This window comes from Echeneis naucrates, chromosome 11 (assembly GCF_900963305.1).
Source record: "Echeneis naucrates chromosome 11, fEcheNa1.1, whole genome shotgun sequence".
Lineage (NCBI taxonomy): Eukaryota > Metazoa > Chordata > Actinopteri > Carangiformes > Echeneidae > Echeneis > Echeneis naucrates.
In genome coordinates, this window is record NC_042521.1 from 631,038 (window position 1) to 645,474 (window position 14,437).

General features: G+C 42.0%; 2 protein-coding genes across 4 annotated transcripts; both read left to right on the forward strand.

The window, feature by feature from the left end:
• Positions 1 to 846: 846 nt before the first annotated feature.
• Positions 847 to 2,964, forward strand: LOC115051369 (LIM/homeobox protein Lhx9-like). The gene is made up of 6 exons (XM_029514774.1): positions 847 to 1,029; positions 1,421 to 1,623; positions 1,715 to 1,823; positions 1,902 to 2,040; positions 2,184 to 2,416; positions 2,566 to 2,964. The coding sequence occupies exons 1-6, from the start codon at positions 847 to 849 to the stop codon at positions 2,962 to 2,964; spliced, it is 1,266 nt and encodes a 421-aa protein (XP_029370634.1).
• Positions 2,965 to 6,761: 3,797 nt separating this feature from the next.
• LOC115051339 (class I histocompatibility antigen, F10 alpha chain-like) lies at positions 6,762 to 14,385 on the forward strand. Of its 3 annotated transcripts, none has more exons than XM_029514734.1 (11): positions 6,804 to 6,917; positions 8,246 to 8,592; positions 9,277 to 9,549; positions 9,864 to 10,154; positions 10,649 to 10,933; positions 11,283 to 11,408; positions 11,791 to 11,853; positions 12,348 to 12,398; positions 12,614 to 12,667; positions 13,072 to 13,155; positions 13,540 to 14,385. In XM_029514734.1, the coding sequence occupies exons 2-11, from the start codon at positions 8,337 to 8,339 to the stop codon at positions 13,542 to 13,544; spliced, it is 1,488 nt and encodes a 495-aa protein (XP_029370594.1). In that variant the 5' UTR covers positions 6,804 to 6,917; positions 8,246 to 8,336; the 3' UTR covers positions 13,545 to 14,385. The 3 variants fall into 3 exon arrangements, with proteins under 3 accessions (XP_029370596.1, XP_029370594.1, XP_029370595.1); XM_029514735.1 differs by having other exon boundaries at positions 12,617 to 12,667; XM_029514736.1 differs by lacking the exon at positions 8,246 to 8,592 and having other exon boundaries at positions 6,762 to 6,917.
• The last annotated feature ends 52 nt before the right edge of the window (positions 14,386 to 14,437 follow it).

Consider the following 14,437-nt stretch of genomic DNA (forward strand, 5'->3'; position numbering starts at 1 on the left):
TCTGGTTTATTCTGGTGTCGAACAGCTCACAAACTGATGAGTGACGTCAGCATTTAAACAGGGCCAGGATGTCTTATGATAAAGAACAACGTAAGTAACTAGTGGACGTGTCAGCAGAAATTTTTTGATCTGAACTCTGACAGAAGTTTTGTTGTTGTGTTTCTGACAGGCATCGAGGGAGAAGCTCTTCTTGGTTTCAGATCCCAGATGTCCTTTTAAACACCCTTTGTTTTTCTTTGATTGGTCCCCAGGGTGCAGCTCCTGCCCCCAACCCCACCCACCCATCTGGCCTCTTGTTTACAGGTGTGTGCCGGGGCGTCACCTGGGAGGGTCAGGTCTGGAGGCTGAACCTGATCCTGACACCAGCAGACGGACGGAGATGCTCAGGTGCAGTACGATCTGTCAGCTGCGGAGCTGAGAGGAGTTTCATTTTCAGAGGTTCAACACACCGGACAGGTGAGCTGATGATTTCTTACACAAGTTACACAAACTCAGAAATGGACACTTACTGAAGTGTGTGATTAACAACAAGAATTTTTGGATTTGTGTGTTTTGTCATATAAAGTGAAAAGAAAAACCTTTCATATAAATTTTAATCATTATGTATATTATACTGTTATACTGTTTTCTTGTTTTAACACATTTCACCGAATTCTGATAAAAAAGTTCCATGAAAATAGTTGATAATATAATATAATATTCTTATATAATAGAATATAATAATTCTGTCTCTTTCCACCAAAAGGAAAGACATCAAACATAAATGTCACTTGGAGCTTGTTGTGTTACAGTTTGTGTGTCGCCTATTAATAAGGACGTTAAAGGACACTGTTTTTAGCTCTAACGATGGCAGTGATTGTAGAGAGGGCTGATAATTACCCCCCCAATGTCCTCAGGACAATCATGATGTCAGACGATCGAGCCCTGGAGGACCTGTTGTACAGCAGCAACCTTGGTGACGAGGCAGAAGGCCCCAAGGGCGTCGTCGGAGGCCCAGGGGGCGGTGAGGAAAGTGCTGCTTCAGACCACGTGAGCACGAAGGCCATGAGATGATGTTCAGTCGAGAGGCGACATTATCTCTTCAAACTCAGACTATTTATTTCTCTACTTTTATTTAAAGGAGATTGTTTTTTTAAAAAACCAGTAGAAACCAAATTTGGGGGAGAAGGTGGATCTGACCTGCTCTGACTCGACCCTGATTGGTTGGTAATTTGGATTTCAAGGCAGAAGAAGGTCGAGATCCAAGCTGTAAAATTCGTACTGTGGCTTTAAAGTTGCTTCAGATCAGAGCCAGAGGATGGCTTACATTCTGACCCTGTTTGTGTTAATCAGCTAACAATAATCCAATTTTAATAATCGCTGCACAAACATTTTTCATTACTTTGAACGCGACAGAATCAGTTTTTCCATCTTGTCTCAGGCTCCAACAGCCCTGTCCGTCCAGGAGCCAATGATGTGTGCCGGTTGTGGAGGGCAGGTGTGCGACCGCTTCTTCCTATTGGCTGCTGGTCAGCTGTGGCACAGCGCCTGTCTGCGCTGCAGCCAGTGTCAGTGCGAGCTGCAGACACAGCCCTCGTTGTACTGCAGAGATGGGAACATCTACTGCCAGCAGGACTACTGCAGGTCAGACCCAGAACCTCCACTCGTCCCCCTGGAGAGTCCTGGTCCGGAGATCAAACCTGTGTCCTCTTGTTTTCTCTGTGCTGGTGGTCAGGATGTTTTTGGGCGGTCAGTGCGCTCGCTGCTTCCAGCCAATCCCAGCAACCGCTCTGGTCATGAGGTCTGGGGAGTTGACCTTCCATCCTCACTGCTTCTCCTGCCAGGTGAGCCCTCAGTTTAGTGTTACGAGGCGTGATCGTCGGTGCCAAAGCAAAAAAATAAATATGCATCGTGTTTTACAGGAATGTGACATCAAACTCATGCCGGGGAACCTGTACTGCATTGAGGGGCAGAGCCTCTTCTGTCAATCACATTACCATGGTGACGGGAGCATCCCCCTGTCCCAGGATCCTCCGCCCAAACCAAACCTGACGGATGAAGGTGAGTGTGTTTGTGTTCTGATTCTATTGTTGTTGTCGTTCACTGACAGCTGAGCACTGTGTGATTCATGTGTTGTGGTGAAGCAAGTTCCTGCTCTTTTAGCTTTTTAGTCTCCTCCACCGCCTGTCTGTGTGTGTGAACAGCCCATATCCAGGTTTCAGGTGAAGGGGAGGAGTCCGTCAGCAGCCCAGAACCACGCCTGGATGACAGGGTGATAGGGGGGCGGAGCCACAGGCACACTAAGCGAATCAGGACGTGTTTCCGCAGTGAGCAGCTCAGAGCTCTGGAGTCGTATTTTGCCCAGAAACACAACCCTGACGGCAAAGACTGGACCTGCCTGGCACACAAGACCGGCCTGCCCAAGAGAGTCCTGCAGGTGAGACGTCCAGGTGACGCCTTCATTTTGAAAGCCACAGCGAAAGAGAGACAGGAAAGGGACCTTCAATCAGCTCCAATCCCAGTCATTGAAGTCAATAGGAAAACGTTCATACTTCATACTTCATACTCTCTCTCTCTCTATCTCAGGTGTGGTTTCAAAATGCTAGGGCCAAATTGAGGCGAAATCTCACCACAGACGACTCTCAGGCGAATTCTCCCTCTGCCCCCCTGAGAGGCGTCACCACGGTGACCAGTTCCCCACCCCCAGTCTGCTCCTCAGCTGACCAATCACAGTCGTTCTCGGCCAGCACCATCGACCAGCTGCAGCTTTCCCTACTCACCTCCCCGCTCAGCGACCTGCCGGCGAGCCCGGCCACCAACCAGCCTCACCAGCTGCAAGGCCTTGACTTCCTCCTGGACTATGACTCCCAGAATGCACCAGGATGTATCTCCTCTCTGGAGGTCTACGAGGACTTTGGGGAGGCAAGAGGAGGATCAGAACAAGAAACTGGTCCTGATGCTTCTTTCACACCACGTTACTGTTAGTCCAGAAAGATTTTGAAAAGAAGAGAAAAGTCAGAGTTAGAATCCTCAAGCTTTCAGATGAGCGGACAGGAGCAGGTCATGAACAAACCCTCGTGGTATGTGTCGTAATCTGCACTTTCTTTTGTAGCCAGTCTGGAGGTAAACTCAAATTAGTGCATGAAACTCCCCTTTATTCGTTTCCAAGCTCCTGGCTTCATAAATACATTTAAATACAATATGTTTTCATCTACAGAGCTGCCAAAATAGTCCACAGGTTTTTACCAACTCTATTCACGTCACCATCGGCATGAAGCCAATGTAATCAGAAATGTCACGTTTGTCTGTTACTGTATCAGACTGGAACAGTGAATAAACCTTCAGCTGTTTCATCACTTCCTTCATCTAAGTTTGATCTCTTTGCTTCACAAGCAGCAGCTCTGTCCCCAATTACTCCACAGTTTGAAGGCAGCGGTCCAAAGGTAGGCCTCCACGTGGTCCTCCATAGAAGCTGGACCTCCAGGTGAAGGTCTCAAAGGTCTCAGTGCACAGAGAAATGGTCTCAAACTGAACCAGCCAGCCACTTCTGGAAGGATGCAGCTCAATCTTAGTGAATTAGAATTCCAGTGAACCTGCTGTATTTCTAAACAAAATCACAGGGGAAGTGTGAATTATGGGACAGAGGAGCATGTCACTCGAAACAACCACAAACAGTAAATACCCTGAAAGCAGAAATCAGTCCACATTGTCACATAATTGGAGGATTTAAATTGGACAACAGTTTCATTCACTGTGATGATCATTTCCCCAAAAGCAGTAATGACATTCTTTCAGGCTGGTTTGAGTCGTCCCAGTGAGGCGACCTTCATGACAATGATGATGACTGATGATTCTCTCTGCGTTCTCTCCACAACAACAGCTTAATGAATTGGCTTCCATTTTTGTGAATTACCCCCAATGCCCCCTCCCCCCAATCAAGAGGTTTGTGATAATTGCCACTCTCTAGGCCTGGTTGCTGAAGTAGACTGAGGTTTCTCAGGTGAAAGAATGAAGATTATGACGGCTGAGTGTTCATCTCTTGGTGCGTCAGAGGAGCCAGAGACCAATGGTGAACGGCTGGGGGAGGACGGCCTGCAGTTTTTAAAAAGGTCTGAGGCAATGAACGTTACAAAGATATGAAGATCCAGCAACTTAGATTGGGACACAAGGTAAGACGTGACACAACTAAGGTGAATCTTCTTTTTTATTCCTCTTCATTGATGCCAACACTTGGGAGCAACTGCTCTCTTCATTTCTTTATTCTTTTCAATACTTTTACACTTTTGAGAAAATGTATCAGCTGACAAAGTTGCTGAATGATCACATTTGCAGGCATGGACTTGACTTTTTGACTTTGGACACGTGTTTTAGTCTTCAATAGGTTTCTTAACAGAATTTCTCAAAAGCAACCAATCAGATGTCAATGAAATTATAAATGTTTGAAGACAGAAAAGCTCCAGCTTTTGGCCATTTCAACAGCACTTTATGTCGTTGAGCTTCACTAACCCTTAACGTGTAAAACTGAACAGAAAAACATTCAAACTCCTGAAAAGCTCGTCCTGTACTGATGAAGTTTAGAAGCTATGTCGATGAGTCCGTGCTTTTTTTTTACTGACTTTACTTTGTCGTGATTGACAGAAATGCTTTTATATATCAAGAGAAATCTACTTTTTGTGCCGATCCTCTTTTGAATGTGCACATTTGTGTTACTTTGATCTGATTAATCTAATTATCAATTTCCTTTTAAACTCTAGTAAAGTCAGAGTGTAACTTGACCGATGACCGGTCTTCGTTTTCAGATGAGACCATCCTCCCATCTTGCCGTTTCTCAACTCGCCCTCCTCTCCTTCACCCTCCTCTGCCCCCTCCCATGGTCCATCACATCCTGCCCCATCTCCCCAAATGCCCTCCCAGCAGCAGACGGACCTGAGCTGGAGTCAGCCGTGCTGCACCGACAGGCTGCTCAGGAGGACAAACCTGAAGTGTGGCCTGGGTTGTCTCAGGACTCCCTGCAAGCCCTGCTGCAACCTGAATTTGGGCCCTGGGAGGACGAAGGGCTGCACAGGGATGAAAGAGGAGACCTGTTGGCCCAGCCACGGTCACCCTTCCCTGGGGGGCACTCTCTGGAAAGCATGCACTATAAGGACAGAGGAGACACGGAGGACGGGGGGAAGAGGAACAAAGCTCTGACCTCCATCGCCGGAGGTCTCCAGACTGTCAGCCGGGAGAAGGGGGGATTTGGGTTCCGCTTTGGGAGGAAAAGATGGACGGATCTGGGATGGAGGGGTGAAGGAAGGGGAGGCACAGACAAAGACACCTGGAACTGACTTTAAACGGGAGTAAAGAGGAGTTCATCTCCAGAAAAAGAGTTGGATCTGATTCAGTGTAAAACTGACCTTTGCCTGGACAACGATACATGCAGCAATTTTTTAACGAAGACTAATTCCAGTTCGGAGAAATACTGCCATAAAATAAGTCCAAATTTGTTTTTATTGCTGACATCCTGTAGAAGATATTGTTGTGGCTTTAAGAAGCAAAAACAACCTCAGTGTAGTTTGACATTTCCTCTGTCGGTCAGCCAATCAGAGGAGAGAATCCAATCCTCTCTTCTGATTGCTTGCGTTTGGAACTCGACTGAGGGTGGTGTCTGCTTTACTGTGACATCACAAAGTCCCAGAAGTCCCCACAGCTCGTTTTAAGGCTCGCTTTCTGAATACATGCTGAATATTTCACTGTGGACAGAGAACTTTGAACCCGTAAACTAAGATTCTGGTATTGGACATCTGATTCCTTTGGCAGTTGGTTCATGTTCAGCTAATTTTAATTTGAATCTGTTGGGAAGTATGTTCAGTCTTTTACGGTGAAAATGCATCAATATTGTAAAGTTGGACAATATTTGGTTCCTTTTCTGAACAAATCTAAAACTATCTGCAACTGAAACTATGTAAATAAATCTGTTCCTAAAATTAGAAGTATGTGGCATGTGACTGAAATATTAAAGGCACAACAAACCTTTACCACAAGGAGTCTCTCAATCACAACAGAAAAGAAAAGCTGCAGACTGGTGAGGTTGTGAAGAGTCTCGGTCAGCTTTGCCAGCTTTGGGCCGGGTCGGTGTTTTCACTGATCTGCAGAGACCTCCTCGATCTGAATAAAGGTGTGACATTTCACAACAAATGTCAAATAAATGTAGTGGAAGAACAAAAACATATTTGTATGCCAGCAGCTCATTTCTTTAAAGACAAACACAAGAACTCCATACCAGAGATGTAAACCATAAACTAGATAGATCAATATAATAAAAACTGGGCAATCTAAAAACAGCAACAGACATATAATACAGCAGAATATAAAATACAATACCTGTGACTTGGAAACGGATATGCAGTTGAAGATGAATGAAATGAATAAAATACAATAAAATAGAACAAGCTGACATATAAGCTACCAGCGAAATATGATGAAATATGCTGAAATGATGATGAATGATGATGAAACAGGCAAAATAATGAAAAGGTAACCTTCAAGATTATGACGTGTGCAAAAGGAAGAGTAAACAGCTACCTTACAGTTATTACCTCCTGTTTTGGAGTCTGATGGCACTGAGAAAGAGTTCTTCTTCTTCTTCTAAACCTTCCCATTATACAAACATTAGAATTAACACCCTGAACATCTGTTTTTCTGGTGAACTTTAACTTTATTCCAGTTAAAGTTGAACTGAATGTGTTCCCATTCTGCCTGAAAGAACCCGTGTCGCTGAAATCTGCCTGGCAACCATCTGTGAATTATTTGATTGGTCGACGCCGCCGCTGGCCAGTTGGTTGTTGTCGTCCGGACTTCTGCGACCTCTTCTCGGCTAAAAATCATGAACCGACCGGCGACCTGGATCGTTCTCTTTCTGCCAATAATGTGGCTGAAGCTGGAGGCTTTCGGAGGAGGTGAGTTTTGTCCAAAAAGAAAAGTTGAAGAATGTGAAATGTTATTTTTTTAACACTTCCGGTTAATGAACGCCAACGGTTGTTGCTTTTTAACGGTTCTTTTTAAATGTTAGCTTCACCGGCTAACTTAGCTTATTTTTCTAAATTTTCTGAAGAATCATCGCTGTTTGTCGGATTATTTTAACACCGGGGGGAACAGTTCCACCTGCTGGGACCTTTCCCATGTAAAAACATCTCCAGCTCCGGTGATGTTAACGTCAGCAGATGACGACGAAGTAAATGGAAGTGTTGAGCTGTTTGTGAACTCACAAAGGTTTCATGATTATATAAGACAAGCTTTTGACTTTAAAGTGACTTTAGTCCAAAAACCACAAAGCATATCTCCACACACCCTGAAATTAGATTTAATTCCTGCTTGGATCAGTTGAACTTCAGTACAAAAGTGTGCAGAGTGCCATCATCATGGTTTAATGCAGTTTGAAATAAGTGTCATGTTTGAGAGGCTGGAGGAAATTCATTGGCAGGATGTATATAAAATATACAAGGATCTATGTATAATGCTATGAAACATTCTGCGGTCTGTGCTTTATCAGTGCAGTAAAGTAAATTATTTAGAGTTGCACTTGTTATGACTTCCAGCCTGACAGCTGTGTTGTGAAGCTGATAGGAATCTTAACAACATCCATCTGCAGGCAGAACCAGGAACCAGAACCAGAACCAGCTGTGTTCTCCGACCCCACCGTCAGCGTGTCTCTGCTCTGTGTTGAGAGAAAGCTCATCTGGTTAGATCAGATTTCCTCACATTGTTACAGCAGCGAGAAACAAACAGAGACACACAATAGCAGGTAGTGCTTCCCATAGCAGCAGTTGCACCTGGGAAGTTAGAAGAATATGGCACAGTGTTATTCTTAGTGTGTGGTCTACTGGGGGGACAGTCCTGGTCATTAAACAGTCTGACAGCAGCAGGAAGGAAGGACCTACCATATCACTGTGGTGGGACCGATAAAATGTACAGAAAGTACAGAAACACAGGAGAACAACCTTCACTGACGGGATGGAGTCTGACATGTTGCCTTTATTATTTAGGATTGTTTCTTTCAGGGCCAGAGCTGATGATGAGGATGTAAATTGTGAAAATCTTATCAAAATTATAATTTAAATATTGTTAGTCTATAATAATACAAGCCCAGAGGACTTTATGTACATTTGGTCTTATTTGTTTTGTCAGTTATAGGATAGAAGATCCTATAACTGGTATCTGTTATTTCTCAATCCAGTTAATGTCAAACTGTTTTGGGTTTTTTTTTTGTTGTTGTTTGTTTTTTTAGTCCTCACATTGTAGAAGATGAGCTCACCGACCTGTGGGCTCTCCTTTGCTTCGTTAAGGACTAAAATAGTTGATCAAATAGTGTTTGGTTAATGAGCTCCGCGGTGATTGGAGGTGTGGTGTGGGGAAAGTTTACGAGCAGCCGTGAACGCACCGCTCAGACAGCTCAGGAGGAGCCAGTTGTTGTCGCGGTCGGACGGATCCAGAGTCCGGACCAGAGTCCGAACCAGAGCCAGAATAAACGGACCGAACGGACTTTAGGGGAGCAGACAGGAAGCAGACTGGGGGACAGGATGCGTCTCGCCGTGGTCTTTGTCCTCCTGGGGACTGGGCTGACAGTAAACTGCGGTAAGTTCAGGTCCCTTCAGTCCGACTGAACCGAAAGTAAACCAGAGACTCGTGACGTCGTTAAAAAAAACACATTTCTTTAGTTTATATTCCTCATTTAAATATGATCTGCCGACATTGACGGTTATTTATAGTCAGGTGTCGTGTAAAGATTTAATTCACATTCATGCTACATAAAATTAAAGGTTGAAGAGGAAGTTTGTCGTTGATCACGCGAACACAGTCCGTCTGTCTGTGGTCCTAATGGGGATAAAAGAAATACATCTTTGGCCTGATCACTTACCGTAATCATTTCATGTTTTAAACTGATTTATTTATTCCATCAACCTCAAAATGTGCATAATAATAAATCTAAAACGTGGTATATTCATATAAAGCACCACAGTGGAGGGGATTGTTAAGTATATGTGGTTGAAGAGTTAATAAGAAATTAGGAAATAGTGCAGTGAAAGATGACTGAGGTTCTGTAAAAGGTAATATGAAATATAGGTGGCAGGTAGAAATGGCATATTGTTCCAAGTAAACACTTCGAACAACCACAAAAGAAGACAGACATCATTCTTCAGATATCTGAGCCACAGTTATGAACAACATGAGGCGGTTACAAGTTGACTTCCTCGTTCTTCAGTTGAGCACATTATAAATATCGCTCTCTCTCCCTCCCTTCTCCTGTGTGACTTCCAGAGGTGCATTCCCTCACATACATCTACACAGCCCTCTCAAAGCCTATGGGCCTCCCTGGCATCCATGAGTTCACAGCCATGGGTCTGCTGGATGGCAAGATGATTGACTACTATGATAGTGAGATCAAGAAGAAAGTTGCCAAGCAGAACTGGATGGAAGAAAAGAATCCCAAAGATTACTGGGACAAAGGCACGCAGTCTCGCCAGAGCAAGGAGCAGTGGTTCAAAGTCAACCTCAACATCCTGAAGGATCGCTTGCGACAGAATGACACAGGTACGGTCTGCAAGCAGCTGACAGCTAGGCCCCTGAATGAGTCACTGATTGGCTGTGACATCACACATCGGACCAATAGAAGCCTTCGATGTAGAGATGTGACTCTACAAGTCACCATCTAAGATGGAGGGTGGCAATTGATGCATAAAAAAAAAAAAAAGGCAACAAAGCTCCAGCCAAAAAGTCAGACTGATCCAAATCTGAAATAACTTCATTCACAAATGACAAAGACAAGAAAGTGGGAATCAAAAGATGTCCCCAGCTGGAATGCTGTAAAGCTGTTGTGATCTCTGTTGTTATGTTTGTCACTGCAGATGTCCATGTTCTTCAGTGGATGCACGGCTGCGAAGCTGTGACACAACCCGATGGCAAGTTAAAGTTTGTCAGAGGCATGGACATGTACAGCTACGATGGACACAACTTCCTGTCCTTCGATGACAGCCACTCAGTTTGGGTCGCTCCAGCTGCTGAGGCAGTCCCGACCAAGACAAAGTGGGATGCGGTGTCGGTCTTAAACGAATATACCCACGGCTACCTGACGAAGGAGTGTCTCGATTGGTTGAGCAAATTCATCACCTACGGACAGAAAGAACTGCGATATGCCTGTAAGAAAAATATCTCTTAAAAAAACACCTATATTACCAATTCAGAAAAAATATTATTCACTTTCAATTTCCTCATAGGTCTTAACTTAAGGCCATTAGTCATTTAAAGTTAACAGCTCCTCATGTGGAACCAACTTTAATCTTTTTGTTGAATAAATTTAGGCTCAACCCTCAACATTTTAAGTTTACATAGAAATACTACAAATCCAAATTTGTAACCAGCTATTATAATACCTTTTTTTCTGCATTTACTTTGAGGATGGAAGGATTGATCCCTTTAAACTAAGGTGTTTTCAGGACAACACTGAAGGGAAATGGGAATGAGAAGTTTTCCAGAATACATTATATGCACCGCATTTGATTTAATTAAGAAATTCATTGTTTTTTACTTTTCTGAATTGCACAAATTTATTTTAACCAGATTTTTTTCCCCCAAAGAAGCAAGAATGGGACACTAAACTGACCATATCTCACTGCTTGTTTTCCCCCTCCAGCTAAACCGATTGTTCACCTGTTTGCAAGGAATTCCAATGTCAGGGGAAACGTCATTCTGACGTGCCTGGCAACAGGTTTCTACCCAAGAGACATCGTCCTGGAAATAAGAAGGAACGGCCGCATTCTAACTAAAGAAGATGGGGTAGAAACCTCAGGTGTTCGACCAAATGAAGACAACACCTTCCAGAGAAGAGACTCGGTGGAGATGTTAAGGGATGACAAATCTACGTACACATGTAAAGTTTCTCATGTGGCGTCTAGTACAGAGGTCGAGACAGAGTGGGGTGAGAACATTTTTTGTTTGCTGCCACCAGTGTTGTCTGTGCATGCTCAGAGTTTTGGTATGCAGAAATATTCAGAAATTTAGAGTGCATTTCAACACAACTGCAGAAGTTACAAAGAACCCCAGAAACCATTTTGTACGAAGGATAAAGCTTGTGGCTAAAGCTTTTGCCTTAATCGAACATGAGGTTGGATTATTTACTCTCTGTCACAGTCAGAAGCTAAACACCTACTGAGGAGTACATTAATCACACATGGATGTTGTAATTAATGGGCAGCATTGTGTAACCTCTGCACAATGAAAAGAAATACAGAAATGACTCTAAAGCTAATATCATTGTTTTCTTTTAGATCATGCACTTCCTTCTCCAGAGGATGGTGGTATTACAGTTATCATTGCTGTAGTTGTGGTTTTGGTTTCACTCTTGTTGGCTGTTGGAGTTCTGCTGCTTTTCCTCTATAAAAAAGGCAAACTGTGTAAGTGCACACACTCAGTGCTCAGAATATTAGACAGCTAAAGCTAAAAACACGTGTCTGGATAATCAGTGAGGTTACAAAACATAAAGATTGACTGTACAACCTACGGCTTCTTTAAACACCTCTGAAACTACACAGCAGAGCCACCATTACGGTTAGATTTACTGATTTTATTAGACAGAGCATTAGGGCGCAGGGCTACTGTGTGATTGACAGCATAAAGTACAGACTCCACTTTCTTACCATCTAAAACATGAAGGAAAAGCATCATCACATTGCATTAGATTATTTTCAAAATATACACAAAGATCCAAATGTTCTTATCAAAATGGATGTGTATGTTTCTCATTGAAATTTGTTCAGTTGTGTTTATTTATTATAGGTGCTAAGGCCAACACTGCCAAAGGTACAGCACCTGTACTTCAAGTTGTGACCACTCCACTAAGTAAGTGCTTTATTTCTTTGCATTGCACTCTCTCCAAATAATACATGTCATTTCTTAACTTGATTTTGGTCAGAGGATATCGATACTCAGAGACAAGGTTCCAAGTAAACCAACAGTAAAATAAAAAAATCTATCTGTAATAGAACAAAAGCAATGTACATATGTAAAACCACGTGGATATGGATTTCTGTATATATTTTCATCCATTTATTTATTTATTTACTTATTATTTTAAGTGTGATTGCAGTCATATAGTTTTAATACCTAGTGCAGTTTCTTTTTACTGTTATTTACTTCACTTATCTGTATTTGCATATTACATAAATATTTTACTACCTGTTTTTGTCTTGAGGTGTTTTTATATTTGTTGTCTTTATTGTGGCTTTATACTAAGTAATATTGTTCTGCTATGTTTCTCTGATTGAATGTCTGAATGACAAATCCAGGAACTTTGAACCTTTAAATTTTTCCTCTTTCTGTGTGCATTTGTGTAGTTAACGGCACAGTTGTTACCAGTTCTGCAAATGGAACACCAAAGAGGAAAGGTAAACATGCAGTGACGTCATTAAATGTGCGATTAAAATCGTAAAATGTTATCGTGGATTTCTCACTCTGTTATGAATTTGGAAGTTTCACAGTTATTACATGATCCGTTAAGTTTCATCAGAACAAAATATGGTCCAGGTGGACGTATGACATGTTTTCACTGTATGTTATAAATACAGTGCATGATTAAACCAACCCAATTTTTTTTTTCCAGCAGAATCAAATGACTCTATCAACACTGGTGCTTCTGTTGACTCTGGTATCGCAGGTGAGACTGCTGAGTGTGTTTGAGTAGTTTGAAGGTAAAGACTCCTGTAAACATACAGCTGGCAGTGCAGGTAGTCCAGTGGTTACCTCACAAACTACATCACAGTGTCTCAGGTTTGACTCCGACCTGCACGCTCTCTGTTTGCTGTTGGCTTCTCTGGAGTGGATTGATCCACTGCTTGAGTGTATGTGGACTAAAACTCCCAAATCGTACAACAGTGACTCTAAATGAGATGCTGTTCAAATGTTTTGACGTCTGTGACCTGGAGTCATGTACAGTTCTCTACATTTTTTTCACACAGTTTTGAATCCAGTTGTGAGATTAAGGAAGAGGATCAGGTGATATAGAAATGTTTCCAAATGATGATTGCAGTTTTAAGTTTTTCCTCTCTTTGTGTGTCAAAGGTGCAACTGATTCAAACTCTGCATCCAGCACCTCTTCTGAAACCAACCCCCCCCCTGAAAGTGAAGCACTTCTCATACCTCAGGGTAAACATGCAGATACATTTTAATACTGTATTAACTTAATGAAGTTAACTTGGAAGGTTTTTGATATTATTACATGATCCAATAAGTTCATCAGACCTAAATGTGCTTCAGCTTTACTGTATGTCTTAAATGCAGTTCATGTTCATATAAACCGAAATACCTTTTTTGTTTTTCTTCAGATGTCTCTGGTAAGTGTGTTTGAGTAGGTAACTGGTGAAGGACTGACTCACTTGAATTGAAATTAATGTTATCGTGGAGAAAATGTGGGTTGTAATTTGGGGTAAATTAACAAAAATTCATCCCACAAACAAACAAACAAACAAAAAATAGAAAGCAACTCGTTGATAATTAAGAGAAAGTAAAATGTCTATTAATTCTCTGCAGGATAATGATGAACGTGAAGTCCAAGGAGCGTCGCCTGGAGCACTCAGATGGTGTTTAAACGGCCGCCGATGGAAATAAAAACATACGAGAAACTAAATTAGCAGGCAACAGTGAAAAAGAACAGAGCAGTTAACAAGCTTCTTCAAACACAAAACAATGAAATGTATAATGCTGAAGTAGAGAACTTTGTGTGCACTTTGCATGGAGTACTTCATGTTTGTAAAATTAAGGCCCTGTTTGGTGAGAACTATTGTTTTGGAAATAACTGAGATCAGTGATTACTCTCAAACCAAACTTTTAAAAACCAGAATCAGAGCTGTTGAATGTCACATATAACTATTAAAGAAGAGGTAATTGAGGGTAACACAGGGTGTCACACTGAAGTGGCCTTTAAATAGATTTTTAATATACATCAGAAAATCTGTTTCAATGGCCACAACTTTTTTCAGTCATTTAGATCTATTTCTTTAAATCAAGTATCATGTATTGTTCTTTGTTGTGTTTTTTTTTTGGTCTTTGGCTGTTATCATGTCACATTTTTTATTTTTATTTTTATTTTGATGAGCTCCTGACTGGGTGAATTTGCACTTAGGTATCAATAAAGTTAAATCTATCCATCTATGTATCTATCATAGGAAGCATGAAAATATTTTCTGTTATTCGCTGTGATTTTCTAAAGCTTATTTTAAAGAGTCATTTTGTTGATGTGAGTAATCTGTAAGTAAAATCTGTGTGAAGATTCGTTTTATTTTTTCAGTCTTCAGCATGCATAAATAAAGACAGCTGTTAAATAACTGCTGAGAAGTGAATGTGTGAAAATGGAAAATAAACAAACGTGAGCTCTCATTTTGTTGATTTTCGAAGTGACGTCAGTTGTCCGTTGACACGCGCACGGTAG

Excerpts from the sequence above, each read along its gene's own strand:
- LOC115051339 (XM_029514734.1), top strand. The coding sequence starts at position 8,337 with ATGAGCTCCGCGGTGATTGGAGGTGTGGTGTGGGGAAAGTTTACGAGC. Across the intron at positions 8,593-9,276 it reads TGGGCTGACAGTAAACTGCG|AGGTGCATTCCCTCACATAC; the intron begins GTAAGTTCAGGT and ends TGTGACTTCCAG. Across the intron at positions 11,854-12,347 it reads AGTTGTGACCACTCCACTAA|TTAACGGCACAGTTGTTACC; the intron begins GTAAGTGCTTTA and ends GCATTTGTGTAG.
- LOC115051369 (XM_029514774.1), top strand. The coding sequence starts at position 847 with ATGGCAGTGATTGTAGAGAGGGCTGATAATTACCCCCCCAATGTCCTC. Across the intron at positions 1,030-1,420 it reads AAAGTGCTGCTTCAGACCAC|GCTCCAACAGCCCTGTCCGT; the intron begins GTGAGCACGAAG and ends ATCTTGTCTCAG. Across the intron at positions 2,417-2,565 it reads TGCCCAAGAGAGTCCTGCAG|GTGTGGTTTCAAAATGCTAG; the intron begins GTGAGACGTCCA and ends TCTCTATCTCAG.